The sequence below is a fragment of the Dermacentor andersoni genome, chromosome 2 (genome assembly GCF_023375885.2).
Source record: "Dermacentor andersoni chromosome 2, qqDerAnde1_hic_scaffold, whole genome shotgun sequence".
Classification (NCBI taxonomy): domain Eukaryota; kingdom Metazoa; phylum Arthropoda; class Arachnida; order Ixodida; family Ixodidae; genus Dermacentor; species Dermacentor andersoni.
In genome coordinates, this window is record NC_092815.1 from 109150751 (window position 1) to 109171178 (window position 20428).

The following is a 20428-nucleotide window of genomic DNA, read 5'->3' on the forward strand; positions in this document are numbered from 1 at the left end:
GCACTTTTAATTTACAAATCACTCGCTTACTCGACAAAAAAAGCGATAATATTCCGCACCCCTGCATCTGGAACAATTCTTCCCGCCACTCCTGATCACCTTCATCGGTTAAAGTTGTCCCTGATTGCTGCGGCTCTTAAATTATGTCACCATCACAGTTATCAGAATGAGTTTTGTAGCTGACCAATCCTAGAATAAGGGTTTCGCGGTGGTCGGAGTTGGACTTCAATGTTGCACCAAAACGCAAGCAGCGGTGCTTCAAAAACTCCAGAAAGTGTACTACATACGGCATCCTAACATTCCAGTAGTGCTGTTCTGATACACAACATCCACGTCTTATTTTAGACCTCAGAAACTCAATCTCAGCAACAAAGTGGACCACTAGCGTTTCTGAACTAACCAACTTGTGTATCGCAATGTCCAACGGCGATGATTGGGTGTTGGCGAAAAAATGCAGAAACATAAATGTTACGGGAAAAACTCGTCAGCCAATGGACTCTTGAAAAACTTTCCTTTTGTCTATTTCACGAATTAGCCGCACGTCTGAGAACTTTTCAAAAATGCAGAGTGTGCACTTCCTTCTTTAAATTTGAAACAATACTGTTTTTTTTTTTATTCCCTTGGCTTAGACTTGTAATTCCAAGCAGTGTCATGCTCGTGAGAGGCATATTACAGTAGGCGGTGAGGTAGTTAGGGTTTTGTGTCGACGGCCTCTTTAATAATGAAAAATTCATGTGTCCGATGGTGGGATCCAACCTCTGTCTCCCAACACAGCAGCATAAATGCACTAGCTATTAGTCCACACTTGACGTATACTTTTCTCGTGCCTCGCCTAGTTGCTCGCATCCTCCCCATTCAAAGCTCACTCACGGCAAGTTCATGGTCACTGATTATACATAAAATGACGATGCGATTAAAATGTTTTTATCGCGTCTTCTTCGCGCCAAGTGCAACTAGCTTCGGGAGGCTTTTGTAATGCGCATCACGTCTCACTTGCTAGAATTCTTTCCTCGTAGCAGCTACCACTTTGAGACGCTGTGTCAGGCTGTAGAGCCTTCTGGATCAACCATTTTTACCGGTCCTTCCCTCGCACCTGCTAACGCTTCGTAAAAACTGTTGGAGGAGCCGTGGTTTGAATGCACTGGCACTCCACCAAAGTTCAGAGCATGTGCTCTAATTATACCTGATATGTGTACACCTACACGTATTAGTAGTGGCATGATATTGCATTCCAAAAGCTCTTACTACACTCATCCTGCCTTGTTCCTCCATAACTACAATGTAACGGCTCCTCAGGTGGCACGCTATCCTGAGACGCCCAACGCCTAAACTCTGTGTATCTCAACTACGCTGTTCTTCTAATAAATACGCGCACGAGCACTGATTAAAGTTGCAGCTATACGGTGTACTTCAGTGTAGCTGCAGTAAATGAAGAGAAAGAAGTCACGCTTACCGGCTGCTCGTGCTGCGTGCGTCCCAATATTCGAAGGGCGTATCGGGCCACTGATCGAGGGGTCCTTTGAAAACAAAGTAGATCGAAAATATTTCATACAACTTCTTTGCAGTCAGCAATAACAAACGGCTATTTGCGCAGAATTCTGATGCAGCTGTTTTGTTGATCGTGCCGCGCTCCGATACGCAGTAAGTAGCCTCCGAGGGGACATTAGCTGCGGAGGAAAAGCACAGTAGGAGAAGTGCACTTCACCACAAATTGCGAAGCGGTATACAGTGCGAAGCAGTGCGAAGCAGTGCGTGCGTGCGTGCGTGCGTGCGTGCGTGCGTGCGTGCGTGCGTGCGTGCGTGCGTGCGTGTGCGTCACTGTTTGCTGAAATACATGCATCACTCATGAGGTCTATGTCACTCTATGTCATGAAGTCATGAAGTACTGAATACTGGACTTTTAACAAGTTTTATGCCTACAAGGAGTCATGTATACTAGGCTTGGGTTTCCGGTATGTACATTGAGCTATGCTGCGCACGTCGCTTATATGTCGTTTAACTAGGAAGCCTGTTGTGGGAGAGATACGAAAAACTTCAAACATCTGCAACGTAAGTACAGCTTTTCTAGAAAATTATTTCTTTTCAATCCTTGCAGAATGTTATGCAGCCGTGCAGCGGTGCAGGACATCAGTGCGAATGAGCAAATACATTATAAGTGCAATTTGTGAAGAAACATTCCTAGAAAACTGAGAGCTTTGCAAATAATTACTGAAACCTATCTTGTTTTGCCTTTTCTACTTTCACGTGTTATACAACGCTCGAATTGCGATTTCTTGACTTCGTTGATGAACCTGCAAGCGGGATGTTGATGCGGGCCGTCTACTTTTATTGTGTGAAGCCACCATTAGCCGAGGCGGCTGGCCGGCGGCGCATGAGAGGGTGGTTCGGGCCCGGAAGCCTGGAGCGCTTCCTTCCTATAGCTCGCGGCTGGCCGATCGTTATTTTCTTTGGAGGCCATCGCGAACGTCCGCTACCTAGCCGCTATAGAGCAAGTAAATCAAGGCACGTTGTCTATAATTAATTAATATATTTCACAGCTTGTGGGTGATGTCTAGGAGAAGCTGGAAATTGGGTAGTTAATTATGGCCTTTGTAATAAATACGAATGCAAGTGCTCTGGCGTCTTGTGGTTGCGTTTTACAAAGGACGCTAAGCGTAGCCCACTGCCCTGGAAAAAGTACAAGTGTCGCATAAATCAAACTCCAAAAATAGGAATATAACTTTCCGGAAGATCAATAATTAAATGTATATAAGAATAGCGTCTTTGTAGTAAAATGAACAATTCCTCGACAACGTTATAGGAACATTGTATGTTGTTTCCACCTGTGCCGAGAGAATGTTATGTGACACCAAGCGCACCTTTGGAAGAAATGACGGGAATATAAGGTGTTATGTGCGGCAGAACTTTAACATTTGCGGCCTAATTACTAGGGTATCAAATAATTAGAGAAACGTGTTGTTTTTCGTATTTTTATGTATTATACGTGGCTTATAGCAGGTTTTCTCACTGGTTTCGGTGAACAAAATTTGGTCCTTCGTTTATACTTAGTGAAATATAAGAGTATGATATGAATAATATGTTGGCATACTTCTGAATGCGTAGATAAAATGTTGTGATAGCTACTAATTACGTATGCCGGCCCTTGTGAGTGTTAAACTTTTTCTGTGGCATACGCACATAATTTAACCCAATGAGATGGAAGCCATAAGCGCCACCAACACTAAAATTTTACTGGATATGGTAGAACATAACGACCAATGTTCCCCGACAATAAAATGTGTGCGGATTAATTGCTGCTTTCGTAAAAAAAAACAAGTCAGCGAGTGCTCGGAAGCGTTATAATTTGAGGAAAAGGCTTCAGACGGTCGAGTCATATGCGGGCAACACCTTAAAGTGCGCGGTTCCATTACAGGCAACTGAAATTAGTGTTGCACCTGCTCAAAAAGGAACAGCTTCACTGGAATTTGAGTTTGATTCTTCAAGGTCATTGATTCAATCCAGAATCAATCTTATCCATTGAGTTGTGATTCTTCAGCAGCACAAGTCTGCTGTCTGTGCTTTTTGCCACTACCTTTCCCCGAGCAATCTCGCGCTCATTTATTTATTTATTTATTTATTTATTTATTTATTTATTTATTTATTTATTTATTTCGTACTGGAGAAGAACGAGCAGCAGGCACTGCTTGGAGAAAGACGACGGCAACGAGTGGCTGGAAGCCTTGCGCCTGTGTTTCCGAAGCTTTCTGTCCTCTCGCTACGCTGCTCTGCTATCTAAGCATTTTATCAATTGAACTATAACGTTTCTTGACATTTGGTGGACGTGCTGGGCCCTTCTCAAACCTGGAACTCCGCAGCCAGACGCTCCCTACCGTATCTGCCATCCCTCAGGACACCACGCAGCCCGGTCCTCCCCTGGCATCGCCTGTCGTCTGCTCCGGTGCTCTCCGCCAACGACATCCTCCGTTCTTCAGCGGCAACGACGACCATGACGTGGAGGATTGGCTCTCGTCATACGATTGTGTGAGCGCGCATAACAAATGGGATGACAAAGCTAAACTGACTAACGTCATCTTCTATGTTTCTGGAGTCGCTAATCTCCGGTTCCAGAATCATGAATCCAACCTTTCCAACTGGAAAGCATTTGCCCATTGTTTCAAACACGTCTTCGGTCGCCCTGCTGTACGCAAGCTTCGCGCAAAACAACGCTTGCGTGGTTGCGCTCAGCAAAAGGGTGAAAACTTCACCAGCTACATTGAGGACGTAGTTGACCTTTGTCGGCGCATTATTCTCGCCATGCCCGACTCTGAAAAGATCAAGCATGCCATAAAGAGCATTGAGGATGACGCCTTCCAAATGCTCTTGGCGAAAAATCCTCAAACGATTGACGAGGTCATTACACTGAGCCAGAGCTACGATGAGCTCCGCAAACAACGCCTTACTAAGCGCCGAGCTGCCGCGCCCGACGACCCAATTTCGGCTTTAACCGACAGTTCCAGTGTTGCTTCCGCCCACTCCTCGTTCCTCGACCAAATCAAGCAATTCGTTCGCGAAGAAGTCGCGCGCCAACTGTCACTGCTGCCTGCTACTCAGTCGCCTGAGTCCTCTTTGTCCCAGGAACTCCAACGCCTCATACATAAACAAGTCAGTGACGCACCACCTTCAGCAACGGTTCCGCTCACGTACGCTGCCGTTGTATCCAGGCCAAGACCACCACCTCAAGTTGCGCACTACACCCCCACAAGCGGCTTCTACGCCTCGCCTACTCCAGCTGCGAACTATACTTGCCCAGAAGCAGCTTCTGCGCGCCTCCCCAGCCCCTACGCCCAACTCAGAACTGTGCACCGCTACGTAGGCCCCCTGTTGATAATCCGTGGCGTACCCAAGGCAACCGGCCGATCTCTTTCGCGTGTGGCTTTGCTGGCCACGTGGCACGGTTCTGCCGCCGGCGGGGTTGGTATCCTCCCGATACTGCGAGATTTCAAGGGAAGCTCGTGACTCCCAGTCCCGCTATTCGCCACCAGTTCTGCACTTCGCTCCTTCATCTCTTCTTCCCCGAAGCTTCAACACTCGTCGGTCTCCATCTGCCCGTCGACGATCGCTCTCCCCCATCGTCCACCGCCTTCCAGCTGTGGAAAAAACTAAAAGGCGCAGTTCCGGAGGCAAGAACAGCGATCTCTCCTAACTGCTGAAGCCCTCGTTTATTCCCTACGAACGTCGTTGAAGTTTTGGCCGAAGGTGTCGCCGTTCACGCGCTTGTCGACACGGGTGACGCAGTGTCCTTGATTGCCGACCAGCTTCGCCGTACGCTCCGAAAACGCGCGACGCCGTTTTCTGTCATTTCGCTACGCACAGCAAGCGCTGAGCCAATTGAGCCCTTAGGAACATGTACCGTCCGTGTCGCCATACAAGACTGTTATGCCACATTGACTTTGTAGTTCTTCGCCGCTGCTCTCATGCCATCATTCTAGGATGGTACTTCCTCTCATCTCATCACGCTATTTTGATTGCGCACGTGCAGAACTTGCGCTGTCTCCATTTTGCGGCAGTCCTTCTGAAGGTTTGCCTCCACCTTCTGCTCGAGTGTCCGTCGCCACCGACCCTGATATCCCTCCTTTCTCTTCCGCCCTTGTACCCGTTTCCTGTGCTGCTTTCTACCACTCCACAGTTCTTTTCACGCCATCTCAACTTCTTCACGCCGTCTTCCCTTCTTGCTTCCCTCTGCCCTCCTTCCCTTTCGCCAGGGCTCCAGCGCACTTTACGTTTCGAATCCGTTTTCGTGTCCATCAAGCTTACATCCTGGCGAGTGCCTCGGTTTTACTGATGAATTCGACACGAGCTCTGTGTACGATGTGCCTGATGACTCGACTCCTCTTCACGTTGACGCCACTGCTCTCCCTGTCTCTGCGCCTGCGCCTGCATGTGACCGAACGTTTGCTCCCTTTATTGATTCTAACCTCAATCCGAGTCAGCGCACGCAGATCGTCGACCTCCTTAACCGATTTCGAACTTTTTTCGACCTCTAAATACAATGCTCAGGACGTACTTCCACAATCGCTCATCACATCGACACCGGCAGCCACGCGCCTCTACGCCAACGTCTATACCGTGTGTCCGCGACGGAGCGCCGTGTCGTCGATGAGCACGTAGGAGACATTCTCCGACGCGGCGTGATACAGCCATCACACAGCCCCTGGGCTTCTCCGGTAGCGCTGATCAAAAAGAAAGATCGGGCTATCCGTTTTTGTGTGGACTATCGACGACTAAACAAGATAACCTGGAAAGATGTCTATCATCTTCCCCGTATCGATGACGTACTGGCCTACCTCCAAGGCGCGTGAATTATTTTCGTCCTTAGACTTAGGATCCGGTTATTGGCAGGTCCCGGTAGCTGACGCAGACCGCCCGAAAACAGCATTTGTTACGCCTGACGGCATATATGAATTTACCGTGATGCCCTTTGGCCTCCGTAATGCGCCTGCAACGTTTGAAATAATGATGGATAACATCCTCCAGGGCCTCAAATGGCAGACATGCCTTTGTTTTCTCGGTGACATTGTCATCTTTTCCCCGGACTTTCCTTCTCACCTGTTCTGACTCAAACGCGTGCTCATGCCTTGCCGATGGTGGGCTCCAGCTCAACTTAAAGAAGTGTCGCTTCGCCGCACGGCAGCCAGTCGTCCTTGGCCACGTTGTTTCGAAAGGTGGTGGGCTCCAAGATCCAACTAAACTCCAAGCCGTTGCAGAATTCCCACGACCAAAGACCAGCAAAGAACTCCGCAGCTTCATCGAATTATGCTCCTATTTTCGTTCTTTCATCTGCAACTTCGCCACCATAATAGCGCCTTTGGCGCAGCTTCTCGCGGCTAACGACGACCTCTTGGCCTGGCGGCTAGTCTGCGATGCCGCCTTCACGACGCTGCGTCGTCTTCTAACCTCACCCCCATACTCCGATATTTTGACCCAAGCGCACCGACAGAAATACACACGGATGCCAGTGGCACCGGCATTGGCGCTGTTCTTAAGCAACAAAAAACTGGCTTCGATGAATACGTTGTTGCCTTCGCTAGCCGCGCACTCACGACAGCGAAAGCAAATTATTCCGCTACAGAAAAAGGATGCCTGGCTATAATTCGGGCCATAACGAAGTTTCCGCCTTTACTCTACGGCCGCCCGTTCGACGTCATCACGGACCACCATGCACACTGCTGGCTCTCGTCCTTGAAAGATCCTTCAGGTCGCCTCGCTAGATTGGCGCTTCGCCTCCAAGAGTGTGATATTCCAGTGCTCTACCGCTCTGGCCGTAAACATTCGGACGCCTTGTCTCGCCTTGTCTCGCCCCCCAGTGTCAGGCCAGCCCAATCATCAGAAAGTACGAATATGCGAGTCCTCCCTCACAGCCACGAATTTTCTTTCGGAGCAGCAGAAGGATGCATCGATTGTTGCTATGCTGGCTTTTCTGTCAGACCCATTAGCGCCTTCTACTGGCCGTACATTGCGTCGCCAAGCACACCACTTTGCTGTTCGTGACGGGCTCCTATACCGCCGTAACTACCTCTCGGATGGGCGCAAATGGTTACTCGTGGTACCTCGGCATCTACGTTCGGAAATATGTGCAGCGTTTCACGATGACCCGCAATGCGCACATACAGGAGTACTAAAAACGTGCGCCCGCCTGCGAATTAGTTATTACTGGCGCGGGATGTACCGATTCGTCCGCCAATATGTCCCCTCCTGCTTCGCTTGCCAACGCCGCAAGAATACCCCTCATGCCTTAGCTGCTCCACTGCAACCATTGCCTTGTCCAGGACGGGCCTTTGACCGGGTCGGAGTTTATGTTTATGGGCCCCTTCCGACTACTTCAGGTGGAAACCAGTGAGTGATAGTGGCGATAGACCATCTCACATGCTACGCCGAAACTTCGCCTCTGCCCGAAACATCTGCGCGGGATGTTGCCTGGTTCCTTCTGCGTAACATCATTCTTCGCCATGGAGCCCCCAGAGAGTTGCTGAGCGACAGAGGCTGCGTCTTTCTGTCTCATGTTATAGAAGCCCTGCTCAAGGAATGCAACGTAATTACTATTGCATACCACCCGCAAACTGATGGCATGACTGAGCGCTTTAACCGCACTTTAGCCATGTACGTCGCATCTGACCAAACCAATTGGGACCGAATTCTACCCTTCGTGACGAACGCTTATGATACCGCCACACGAACCACTACAGGATTTTCCCCGTTCTCTCTTCTTTACGGACGCGAGCCTTCCTGCATAATGGACACCATCCTTCCGTATCGTCCTGACACAACGTAGGCTACCACCCTGTTCGAAGCTGCTGCACCGCGGCAGAGTGCCGAAAGCTCGCATGCACATTAATTTCGGAAGATCAGCAGCGACACCCGATTCCCTTTTCTCCGGCACCCTATGCCCCTGACTCACTAGTCTGGCTTTGGGTTCTCGCTACCGGCCCTGGACTTTCACCCAAGCTTGTGTCCAAGTGCCAGGATCCCTACCGTGTCGTCAGTCAAACATCTCCTGTGAACTATTTGGTAGAACCCCTTGAGGCGCCTTCCGATGAGCGCCGCCGAGGGCGCGAAATCGTGCACGTTCAGCGGCTCATGCCATACTTTGATCCACCTGTGCTATCTTGCCCGTAGGTCGCCGAAACGGCTCCTCCGGGGAGGCAATTGTACTAGAGAAGAACGAGCAGCAGGCCCTGCTTGAAGAAAGACGACGACAAGGAGGGGTTGAAAGCTGTGCGCATGTGTTGTCGAGGCTCTCTGTCCTCTCGCTGCGGTGCTCTGCTATCTAAGCGTTTTATCAATTCAACTATAACGCCTCTTGACAGTTTGTTTAATATTGCAATAGCAACTCTACGGACACTCCAAGCTTTTTTCCGCCGTCATCGTCGCCGTCACCGTGATGTTCCTATAAAAGTCCGAGCACGACAACAACGTCGCCGCGCGCCGTACGCTGTATGTACGAGCGAAGGCTAGAAATGGTCCGCCGACGATCGCCGCTCAATCTCGCGGCGCAAGCGAGCAAAGCGGGCAGGAAGCGCGCCGTCTTCCGTCGCCCGCGAGGCACCCGGGAGAGGGAAGGAATTCGGAAGGTTTCTACTCCGGCAACTCCTGCATAGGCCGCGGCCGCGCGGGCGCCTTGAAACTGATCTGCGAAGTGGACAAAATGCACTGACTGCTGCTAGCTTCGTATGCGCTGTGCTTTAGCGTATAGTTCGAGTTGAAGTGATAGGCAGCACGAAGGTCAATTTGGTCGCTGCTGCTGCCGCGCTTCCGCATTCTCGAGTTTTGACAGCGACTTTCCGAGGTCACCGAGCGAGATGCGTTCATATTGACCCACGCGCGCGTGACATTATGCTTGTTAAGTTAGCATTTATCTATTTATTTTATTTTATGTCAATCTCGCTTCTTTCTCGCTGTACTACGTAGTGCGATGTACCTTCCAAAGGAATCCACGGGTTCTTTTGCGGCTGGCTATTTGCACGCCGCAAGCGGCATGCCAGTGAAAAGAAAGGACAAATGCGTGACGTCATCTCAATCGCGGACCAAATAACTCCCGCGATGAAAACAACGCCCAGGCGTTTGTGTCAATTTGCCGTTGTTTTTGCCACTTACACCGCTGTGATACTTTTCATGGCCTTTTACACAGAGGATGTTTTATACACATCACCACAACCTTTTGACACTGCCCTACGAAATAGCGGAAATATTGACAGAAATTATAGCTTTGTTTCTTCTGATTATGTCACTTTCTGAGAGTCATACAACACATTGGCAAATGGCAAATTTTTATCTTTTGCAGCCCGAACGGGGTCCTTAGCATGCCTAACTTGAAAAAGATTTTTTTGCGAAAAGCGAACGAGTACTTGTACTCACCACAGTAAACTTCAACGTTAATAGGGTAACGGAATCGTCCACCTGAAGAAAGTATACAAGCGCCATGTTATATATACATTCCTACAAAACCCAATGAGGCTCCGTACGTGTACGCTGTTTCAACTTACTCTCAGAATATGTGCTGTTCTCGCATATCACTGGATATAAATGGCTACAGTTGCGCTTGTAAAACCACGGTACCCAAGCGCCGAACCACACCGTGATGCAAGGCATATTCCAGTCAATATCATCCACGTCGAATGCAACCACGCCGGCGAGCTCTCTATTGCGTGGAAAGAAAATGTCCATGATATCATAAATTACGATACGTTGCGAAAAGATGTTTAAAAATTGAGAATGAAGTCCCCAGATCTGCGCATACGTTCACCGAATTCCATGTCTCAAATAGCCAATAATGCATTCCTACAACCGCTCGTCGTCCTTTTACGGATACCTTCCATTCAACAACCCGTCACTGTAACAGCGGCAAAGGCGACAAGCACGTCTCGAACAGCATTTTGCGCAGCGAACTCACAAGTGGCATTAATAATTTGACCGAGGGCTACATAACTTACTTCCAAGTTGTCCTGGGCCTCCGCAATTTGTGCTCTCTGGCAACCCACTAGGCGTGGCGCCCGAAGTTTTGGGAGGCCATCTCCCAAATTTATTATGCCACCTTGTACCGCGCTTTGGGAGCCGCGGCTTTAATTAAATATTATATCGCTGCGTTAGACTGCTGGAAGAAGAGAGCGGCCACCACAAGAACAGAAGACGTGTGCGTGTGCGTGTGTAGGTCTTCATTTTGGCCAGTGCTTACTACTTCCAGACTTGAAAATGTACCGCGGGAAATTCCACATACTTCCGCGTAACATATTTTGCGGAGAGGCGGCGGACCTTCTGACAACGCAGCTCCGCAGCGTGCGCCACCTCGAGTATACCACCAAGCCTCTGTAAGAAGACACGTCGCCGCCAGCCACGTCTGCGACCACCCAGTTTGTCGCCCTCTAACATCCCCGTTTCCTCGTTACCCGTTCAGGCATAGACCACGTTCAAGTGGAGGGGCTCATCGTGCATCAGCATGTCAGCAAACATAACCGCTGGTACCAAAGAGTAATGGTGGTGAATACCATCATCTACGTCGGCGGAACTCTTCCTGTCTAGTTTCAGACCCACGGGAACGGGCCGCTCAGCAACGACGGCTTCAAGCAGCATGCTCCACGACTTTCTGGGCAGCCCGTCCTGTTGACAGCTTGCCACCCAGAAGCAACAGGAGGTACGTGCCCAGGTGTCAACAGAGCCCTGCTATGTACAAAACGTGCTGGCCCATTATGCAATAACTCGTCAGATGTCCGAGACTGACGTACACAAAGGCACCACCGAGCGCCTTGCTTATCCTATGTATCCTATGTATCCTTATCCTAGCCTTGCTTATCCTATGTACAAAACGTGTTGGCCCTTTATTCAATAGCGGGTTAAATGTCAGAGACTGACGTACACAAAGTCAGCGCAGAGCGCGTATGCGATCTGCTCGTCTTTACCACCGTGACGAACGTTGACAGCCTGATGAAAGAATGCGGCTGCTAATAGCATCCATGGCATGTCTCATTACTTCACGCGTCTGCAAGACAGAACTGCAACATTGACCTGCGAAGAAACCTCTTGTCAACCGTCTACATCTGACGACGTGACGCATATTCCCGACTCAAACTCAATGCAGCATATCCAGCTGCTCATAAATCCACGCTCTCCGACAGCTCGACGCCAGCTAATCCTTTGATCAAAGTCATTGTTCAGCCAGGAAGTTCACAAAAGTGGGACTCTTCTGTATACTTGGGCACATGAAAAACAGGCAAATTACAATCCATTTCATATCTAGGGAAAGCGAATGCGTGATTGGCATGATTGGCTCGTCAACCATATGTTTATCAATTGTGGTTTCCGCGCAATGAATACCATTATTATACAGCAGGACATTATACGGAGAAATGCTTTCATTTGCAGAGAGATATATACAGTGAAATGAAGCAGATGCGCCCCTAGTTGTCGGGCGAGACAGCACCCGGGCGAGACATTTCCCAGACACATTGAGGATGTGCTCGACCTCTGCAACCGGGTAAATGCCACCATGACAGAAGACGAGAAAATAGAGCGCATTCTCGAAGTAATCGCGTACGGTGCATTTCAGATGTTGCTGCCAAGAACCTAGTGAGTGTCATCGCGCTCGTCAGCCTTTGTCAGAGCTTTGAAGAACATCGCCGCCAATGCAACATCGTCTGCCCAAACATATCCCACGCTGATCCTATCTCGGGCATTGCTGTTGCTACCGTCCGCCCCACCGATCCTCGCTCTTTGATCACATAAAATATTTCATTGATGACAAGGTGGCCCGCCAGCTTTCGCTGCTCCGTCATAGCCAAAAGCCTGCCGCAACCTTGAGTCCGACCCTAGAGCCAACCATCCACACACACATTTTCTAGGCTATTGCTGCTTGTCCCAACGTTCACGAACAACCTACTGTGACGGCGCCACTATCCTATGCCGACAACCCTCCCCGTCTTTCTCACTTCTGTCGCTAAAATGATACCACAACCTCCTTTGGCATTTTTCTTCTCATCGCCCATGCATCCAGCACCATTTCCAGTTCCTAGGCAGACACTACAGTTTTTTTTTCTTCCAGCGAACGCATGGCACACTTTAGGGGCGCTATAACGTAAAGCTATTCCAAAATATCTTATTCCAACTCTGCAATCAGCCCACCGCGATGGGTCAAAAAACTTTTTTTTGAACACCCCCCCCCCCCCCCATATGTCATCTGTCTGTCACGCCTTGTCACGAAAACCGCGATAGCTACCCATCTGATATGGCGTGTAGAAAATGATATATATGATTAGACCGAACAAAAGAACGACAATTATTTTTGATTCCATGCTTTTCTCTGTTAGCCCTCAGCTAATCGTCAAAAGTTTTCGGGCCGCGCCTACTCCACGTGACTGTCACGCGACGTCGCACAACCGCGAGAACTCAACGCGTGAAAGTGACGTGTACGTGTTAAAGATGTATTAATATGCCGAACAAAACTTTTTTTTTCTTAGTACCCGAAGACTGCTACGTTCCTATAGGAATAGAAGATGGCTGCCTCTGATCGCTCAGGCACTAGCTACTCGCACCTCCCGGAGAGCAGTGGTTTATTTGCATATAATAAAACGTTTTGCGTGGCCGTGAAACATTATCGAGCACTGTCGGCACGTTTATCACATTACTTTACCAACATTTGTTTTGCTGGGTATCCGCTTTTTCGGTATTCTAAACATTCCGTTGCACGCCGCATTGATTTTCGATTAGCCAAGGCAAGCTAAGTAAGGGGAAGCTGACCAATCGCAGACGCCGGCACCACCCTCTTTATCCGGTTATCTATATTGAGTGCACTGACTCGGCGCCATCGAAACCCTGTGCACGTGAGCGTGCTCCTCGCTTATTGAAAAACTGCTCAATGTAGGCAATTCTATTCGTTTTGAAAGCAAACAAAAGTTACCGCCTATAAACGAGGAGAGCGTTTGGTTGGGCTCTTAAGGCAATGCCGCGGGTCACCCCCAACTCCTTGCGTCCGTGGCTTCGGGAATTTGACGCCAGGATGTTGGAATAAAAAAATTTGTAATAGTTTTACGTTATAGGGCCCAAGACAACCGACCCATCTGCTTCACCTGTGGAATCGCCTTTCATGTTGGGCGCTTTGACCCTTTGACTCCGATCTCCACCAAGGCACTCTACTTTTCCTTCTGCTCGTCGATGATCGCTTTCTTCTTGGCCTTCTCGCAAGCTCAGCAACGTTACCACGTTACTTTCTGGCATGGTACTCTCCCCTGCTAGTCATCAGCCGCGTGCACGGCCCGTGTCGTCATCGAAAACGTTCTTTACATCATCGAGTTATTCCTGTTGCCGTCCTGGTTTATGAACTGATTCTCCGATGCGTTTTTCTGTCAAGTGACAAGGTCGTCAACGATTGTTTTCGGACGGAAGTGACGCTTTCGCCATCGGCCTGCCCTTGTCTCAGTACAAGCAAATCTTAGATGATGCCGACACAAATACAGCTCCTAAAACATGGGCGCTTATTGCTCTGTCATGTGCTGCCGAACCAGGTGGCACCTTAATATTTACGCCATCGGACGTGCTCGCTCAACTCAAAGGCATTTATCTCGCGTTTACCGTCCGCACTGTTACCTGTGGGGCCGCATCGGTTCTGGTGTACAACCACTACCCGTACCCAGTCATTTTTCTCAGTGGAGAGCGATTAGGACATGTTCAAGCTATTGACTCCATTGAAGAAATTGATTCTACTGATACCTCCACCTGTTCTCACGCTGACCCCATTACGTCTGTCCCTAGCCCTCGCTTCCACCGTGTTCGACTTACCCATAGACGCTGATGTTTCTTTTTCGGCTCACCGCGCCCAACTTCTAGCTCCCCTTCAAAAGTTTTTCTCTTCCTTTGGCTGTCATCTATCACCACCGGGCCGCACGACAAATGTGTCTCATAACATCGACACTCGTTTGATACAAGCCTCCTTGCGACATTACCCTTATCGCGTTTCCGCGGGAGAGCGCCAAATTATCACGGAGCAAGCGAACGACATGCTGCATCGCCGAGTCATTCAGCCTTCCCAAATCCTTGGTCGTCACCTATGCGCAAAAAGAAATTTCACCGACGATTACGATATCCTTTAATGCGCAATTTGAGTGCAGCTCTATACGTGTTTTGATTTCATGATGCATTGGCTGGCGCTCACAATCTCTATCTCGTGCACGTTGCAAACTGAGCAAAGCATGGCGCAACTGCCTCGCTGATCTGTAGATCAAGACAGTCAGCGCATGGGTGACGCATGGACGCAATTCACAGCAGCCACCGCCGGCAGACCTCTCAGACGACGCCCACTACTCCAGCTGGCGCCATGTCGTAAGCATCGTCGCCGCACTAGGTTTTTTTCTTCACTGTTTCGCCATACCCTCCTGCTCCGCTCTGATGCCGCTTGATGTCTCTTGAATCTCTTTGATGCCAAGTCGGGTCACTGGGTGTGTGGCAGAAGGTGGGTGCCGTCATCAATGAACGCATTTGAAGCCAACATGGGTAACTGGGAATGTGCCGCTCTACAATGACACAAAAGATCTTTTGACTTTCTCCGAAGCTGAGCGTAATAGAATTCGCGTCAGAAAAGTTCATCAACGACAGCAACCCAACGCATCATCAGCCTGCGCCACAACGACATTAGGTATGTGCTACTTTCGATGAACGCCTTTCACGCCAACGCTTTAGGGTTGCACGAGTGGCCCTTTGTATGGGCCGCTCTTGAATAAACCACTCACCAGCTAGGGTCACTGAGTACGTGCGACTGAGCGAAGGAACAATGTTGAGCGTTCGCAGGCAGCGCTGCGCCGCACTTCAGGTGTTGGAGGCCACGCATGGAGTGCTCGGCAGTGCCACTAGATGGCGCAGCTTGTCCAGAAAGACGCCCGACACAGGAGCCCAATTGCCGAAAAACGCATTTCTCAGCGTTCACCATGCACCGGCGCGCATTGCATTTTGGAGGCTACGTGCAGGCTTCCCGGCGGCAGCGCCTGGTGGCGCCTAGTGTCCTCAGGGAAGCCTGCAGTAAAAGTCCCGTCGTAGTGCACGCCTCATACATGACTCAATTCGACGGTGGCAATACGTTGTGTCCCTATATTGATACAATGCTAACGCATTACCATCGAGAGTCGTCGTGAGATACCACGTCTTGGTACCATTAAGTCATTCATCTGTAGGCGTCGCCACAGTTCGCGTACGTCCCGAATTTCGCCAAACTCAGGCCTCCTTTGCATAGCACCCCAGGATGAATTTTGCTCCAACTGTGACGCTTTCATTTTGGGAAACCCGTATGGGTACCTTTTGTAGCTTCATGCTACAAGACGGGTGGATGTCAATTTTTCCTATTCAATAACTTTCCTCCACCTTTTGTGCTTCCGCAGAACTTTCTTTGCCATATTCAGTATGCCAGTCTTTCGAGTTGCCGATTATTTCGCCATCTCTCTGCGATCTCCTAGCCTGCTGGTTAGCTCAGATAGTAGAGTCACCAGCCTGGAAAGGCCTTCATCCCGGGTACGAATTCCGGACCAAGACGAATTTTTCTTCAAATGCGAAGCTTTCTGTCTGAGAAACCCGTACGGCTCTCCTCTATAGCTTCGGGCAACAGGAAGGGTGGACGTCAGTTTTTCCGTTTCATCTTAGCTTCCTAACAGCTTTGCGCGTGTTGTCTGGCACGCGTCGCGTTAAGTGCACCCAAATAAATATTACTGAGAGTACGTCATTGCTATAAACAGAACAAAGGTGCAACGCTCAAACGAAGAATTGACGCGTACCTCACGTCTTCCTTTGTCAGGTCTACCCAGAACTCCCAGTTGAGCAAAGGCTCATTCGCGAGCGTCTCGTGTAGTAGTCTGGGCAGTTCCTCTATCTCCACCAGCGCCGATGACTTCTCTGCGCACCGCTTGCTGGCCTCCGTAGCGTTGACTTTATCTTTTCCGTAGCAATACTGGACATCGTTGTTGCCTTCTGCTTTCGTGACTGCGAACGAAAAAAGTGGCGGCGGCCAAAAGAAAAACATTTACAGTGCCCTCTTGCTCGCAACAGCGTTGCAAACGCACCAGTGATGTTTACTGTGTGGACATCATTCAAGTGTACAACGATCCACGTGAGTTTTCACCATATGAATAAAAATTAGATAAACATCAACATCGAAACGTTATTCTATTTTACTGTAATTTCATAACGAAAAGCTCGTATTAGTCGTTCGGTGGAACGCTAATGATTGCTGTCGTTTTAGTTCTGAGAGACGGGGTTTACCCTAAGAAGGACTGGAAATAAGACACGAACAACTATTCATAAAGGCAGGAAAACAAACTCATAAAAAGCCTGCGCCATTCCACTGCAGTGAAGGTGGGTTACCAGCGAAGCTGGTTTAGCACACGACATTGATGTGACACAAAAGGTAGGTAAAAGGTATAAGCAAATTTTATATTTTGTTGAGCGGTGACGGTGGCCATCCCGAATACACACACGCGCGCGCACGCATACACACGCGTACATACACATACACACGCGCACACACACTTGATCGGCGGCCTTGATCGCGCCCCACGAACACATATTTGATCGGCGGGTCTTGACACACACACACACACACACACACACACACACACACACACACACACACACACACACACACACACACACACACACACACACACACACACACACACACACACACACACACACACACACACACGCACGCACGCACACACACACACACACACACACACACATTTAAGATCGGCGGCACACGAACGCACACGCATTTTCTTGATGGCTGCGTCTTAGTCGGTGGTCTTAGTCGGGGTCTTAGCAGGTGGATTTAGTTGGTGTACATCGTCGGCGGACTTTGCTGATAGCCTGAATCGGTGCCCATAATTTGGTCGTGATGGTGGTGACGATGTTCTTGTAGTCGCTGTGGCATACACTGATCGGCTCGGGCACAACCGCAGAAAGATTCTTTGCCAGAGTGAGGTCTGTGCGCGACCAGTGGTGAGTGGTCGGAGTCCAATAATTTGTGTGCCAGTCCAAGTCGAAGCGTTTGAGCACATCATGTGGAAACCACTTCTTTTCCGGCCCCGATAGGTCAATGTTTAAGTCGATGACGACGATGATGGGCGAGGTGTCGTCATCCCTGATCCAAACGAATGGCGACGACATGAATAAATATCTCGATGTGGCATTTTGTTGCACCCGGCGATATATACGAAGTGTATACCACGATCCCGCCAGTCGTCCGCACGGCACTCACATCGGCACATTCGATGACACTGTTCTACGGTGGTTTGGGGAGACTTTTAGCGTTTCACACACAAATTGCCTGTACAGAAAGTACCCTTTGAAGTTATAGCGTACGCTCTAATGAAGTTCTGCAATGTAACCGCGTGGTACCTACGTCTTTGTGATGCGTTCTCTGCCTCACGAGGTTGGGCGTCTTTCCTGGCTCGCCGCATGCGCTTGGTGTTTCTTGCACGCTGTTCATCGGTGGTGTTTGCCGACCGACGCCGCCGATCACATTCTCGTCGTTGTCGTTTCCGTTGCTTCTCGGGAGTGGGCACTACACGGGGCTTTGCCATGACGACGAGGGAGGCGAAATGAAAATGTAAAACGGCAGCTTCTCTTGTGTAGTTTTATGTATATACACGCGCGGTGAGAAAGGCAAACGGCCACCGGCGCACCGTAAGCACGCCACGCATGACGGTGGCGCCGCCCCGTGAAATCGGAAGGAAACGAGGTGCGCATTAGATTAGAATGACAGCGAAGACAGGGCGGTGAGAGCGTAGGCATTGTCGACGCAGGTTGCATAGCTGTAAATGTTTGGGAAACATTTTTTTGTCTAGCTGAGAGTCCAGTGATCTTGAAAATGGTGCTTATTGATAACGAATTTACTCGACATACATATGCAAGTGCTGACACATACAAGGTTATTGCGCAGAATGAAGCGATTTTATTTCAGTTTTGAGACCGGAGTCTTTGCTCGCGCACATGAAAATTTACGGAAGGTTAGCCATAAACAGCTCCGCTTTAAAAAGCGATTGGCAGACTCAACAGCTGCAATGCAAAATCGGCCAGTGTTCTTGCGAACTTATTTAAAATATAAAGGTTGCAGAGAGAATCATAATATACTCCTGGCACCTTTGTTTGACTTCCTAGCGCATAAGTAATACCCTCTGCCACTGCCGCTTCCGTCCGTCCTTCCACACTCCCGTGCAATGTAGCCAGTGAGAATTAATTACCTTTGCTTGGCCTCCTCAAAAGCACCTTCACTGAAACATTTCTTTCTGTTGCCTGCCAACAGCAGCGTGACAACAGTTATTTGTTCATTGATATATAATACCTAAACGACTTTCTAAAGGCAAGAAATACTTCGCCTGGCCGAGTTTGACGACCTTCTTTAGCGCAATAACGCGAAAATTGTGCAAACATGTCTTAAATAAAGGAGCGACCAAGATAAAGGCGTCAACGAAAATGTGCAGTAGAGTTTACTCACACTAGTAAAACAGCGAATACTCACACGGTATGAACATTTCGATATTAGTTACAAGTGCTCTTCACTCCTATCTGTCAAACGAGTAGTTAAACTCACGAGTACTATATTTCGTGTCAGTGATTCTGCCACGGAAAGCCCCTACTACCCTCAAGATGACAAGTCATCTTGTGGATAAGCCTGCCAATGAGTGTAGCTACTGTTCTGACAAAAAAAAAAATAACTTTCTTTTCGAAAACGCTGCAAAGAATAGTAATAGCTGCCCTGACGAAGACGAGTCGTCTTGTCGGTAACCTTGTTACGGAAAGCAGCTGTTACGTTGACGAAGTCGAACTTTCATATTCAGTAAACCTGCCAATGAAAGTAGCTGCTGCACTATTGGAGACGAGTGCAATCGTCGCTAACCTTAGCAAGTATTTCCTGCTATAAACAAGAGATGTTGTCTTGACAATAACCCTGCAAAGGATACAATAATAACAACTCTGCGAAAATATACATACTGACTTCACCAACACGAGTTTTATTGTCAGTAACCATGCCAATGAATGTAGGTTTACCCTGACAAAGACGAGTCCTTATGCAGATAGTCCTGCCAAGGAAAGTACCAGTTGGCTTGGCGAAAAGAGTCCCCCTTTTGATAACCACGCCAAAGAAACTACTTGCTGCCCTGACGACCCATTTTATTGTAAGTAACTGGTAGTGTTATCGGTTATCTCTGATCTGACCAATACTCGTGATGACAGGCTCTTTGATGTTATTGAGGAAAAGGGATAAAATGCGGCTGTCTAATAAACACGGGGATTTTTGGGTACGTGGCTACATCGGAGTGTCTTCAGCCTTTCGCTCGCATCACCGCTCTGGCAGCGGGCACGACAGTAACCCTGCGAAATAAAGAACCTGCTTCCCTGAAGGGGACGGCACCTGTTATCCATACTCCTGCAATGAAAGCTGCTTTGAATGAAACGACGTTTGGTCCTCTTTTTGCTAATCCGCCAAGGAAACTTCCCGTTGCCACGAAGAAGACGAGTAATGTCAATAAAGCTGCCACTCAGATGTTGCAATGAAGAAGTCAAGTTACCTTTTTTGGAATGCTAGCTACGAGCTGAGGCTTCGCTTCTTTCCCCCCTTTTGAATTTCTTAAGTACCCGTTCTTAAGTACCCGTTCCTGCGGCGAGCTTCGGCGTCGGCTTTGTCGACAGCGTAACCGAGCGAACGAGCACAGCGAAAAATAGAGGGTTTTAGTTGGGCGCTTTACGCTCCGCTCAGGAGCTAAGCGGAAAGAAAGCGCGAATGCGCATGCGCCCTCCGCTTAGCCGCAAGCGGGCTAGCGGAGCGACAAACACGGTCCGCCTACAAGCTGCCTGAGCGGAGCGGGCTGCGCAGCACGTTGGCTAGCGTTGGCGTCAGAAAGGATTGGATTGGAAGCAGAAA

At 49.1% G+C, this 20428-nt stretch overlaps 1 protein-coding gene across 1 annotated transcript in view; it reads right to left on the bottom strand.

Annotated features, from left to right (window-relative positions):
• The window catches only part of LOC129387565 (uncharacterized), an 82876-nt gene that overhangs the window by 27264 nt on the left and 35184 nt on the right, over positions 1–20428 (bottom strand). Inside the window, exons 5-8 of the mRNA XM_055076638.1 lie at positions 16281–16485; positions 10020–10174; positions 9892–9933; positions 1454–1517 (exon numbers count right to left, since the gene is read on the bottom strand). Of these exons, the coding sequence (XP_054932613.1) occupies positions 1454–1517; positions 9892–9933; positions 10020–10174; positions 16281–16485 (466 nt within the window). The remainder of the gene's footprint in view (positions 1–1453; positions 1518–9891; positions 9934–10019; positions 10175–16280; positions 16486–20428) is intronic.